We start from the raw sequence: 637 nt of genomic DNA, 5'->3' as shown, positions 1-637 counted from the left end.
GGTGTTTGCTAACTAACTCCTCGCAGAAATAGCGGTCCGGTGGGCCGGAGAGGAGAGATGCTGTGTGCAGAGCTGTGATTTCACGCGGGCGGTGCACGGCGACTCCGGCCACAGGCAGGCACAGTGTGAATCAGCAGGACTTTCCCAGGCGGGGGGATAATGTTTTATTTTTTTTTCTTTTTCTCCTGTTTTGCTGCCAGCACTGAAGATCTCCCAGCGCCGCGCAGGGCAGTAAGCCTGGTGTGGGCACACAGAGGGATCTTATGTAACGCACATCGCCAGATGTTTTCACGTTAACTGCATAAACAGGGCAGTGAACTTAAAGCTTCCAGGTTACTGGACACAAATCCTGGCTTCACGTTCGCGTATGCATGTGAGCCTCAATAAAACCGCTGCCCGAAAGGCAGCGACCCAGGCAGCGGCGAAGCAGCGAGCAAAAAGTTGGTCAAATTCCCGAGCCCGGTCCCTTTCCCTCCCTGGAGAAGCGAGTCCCTCACCCCGGCGTGGCTCTCGGCCCCACAGGAGCCCAGTGCCCCCGAAGCTGCCCCGTCTAGCACCGTGCGAACCGGCCCGGGCTTTGCACGGCCCAGGGGGGAGCGGGGGTTCTGCGGCGGGGAGCGGGCGGGCCGGCGCAGGC

At 60.3% G+C, this 637-nt stretch overlaps 1 protein-coding gene across 1 annotated transcript in view; it reads left to right on the top strand.

Annotated features, from left to right (window-relative positions):
- The first annotated feature begins 367 nt into the window (after window positions 1–367).
- GRID1 (glutamate receptor, ionotropic, delta 1) overlaps window positions 368–637 on the top strand; it is a 540,147-nt gene continuing 539,877 nt past the window's right edge. The window contains 1 exon segment of the mRNA XM_009893055.1: window positions 368–635. Within this exon segment, the coding sequence (XP_009891357.1) occupies window positions 368–635 (268 nt within the window).

This window comes from Charadrius vociferus, unplaced genomic scaffold (genome assembly GCF_000708025.1).
Source record: "Charadrius vociferus isolate BGI_N301 unplaced genomic scaffold, ASM70802v2 scaffold429, whole genome shotgun sequence".
Lineage (NCBI taxonomy): Eukaryota > Metazoa > Chordata > Aves > Charadriiformes > Charadriidae > Charadrius > Charadrius vociferus.
The sequence above is the reverse complement of the archived record's forward strand: the minus strand, read 5'-3'. Positions and strand labels throughout refer to the sequence as shown.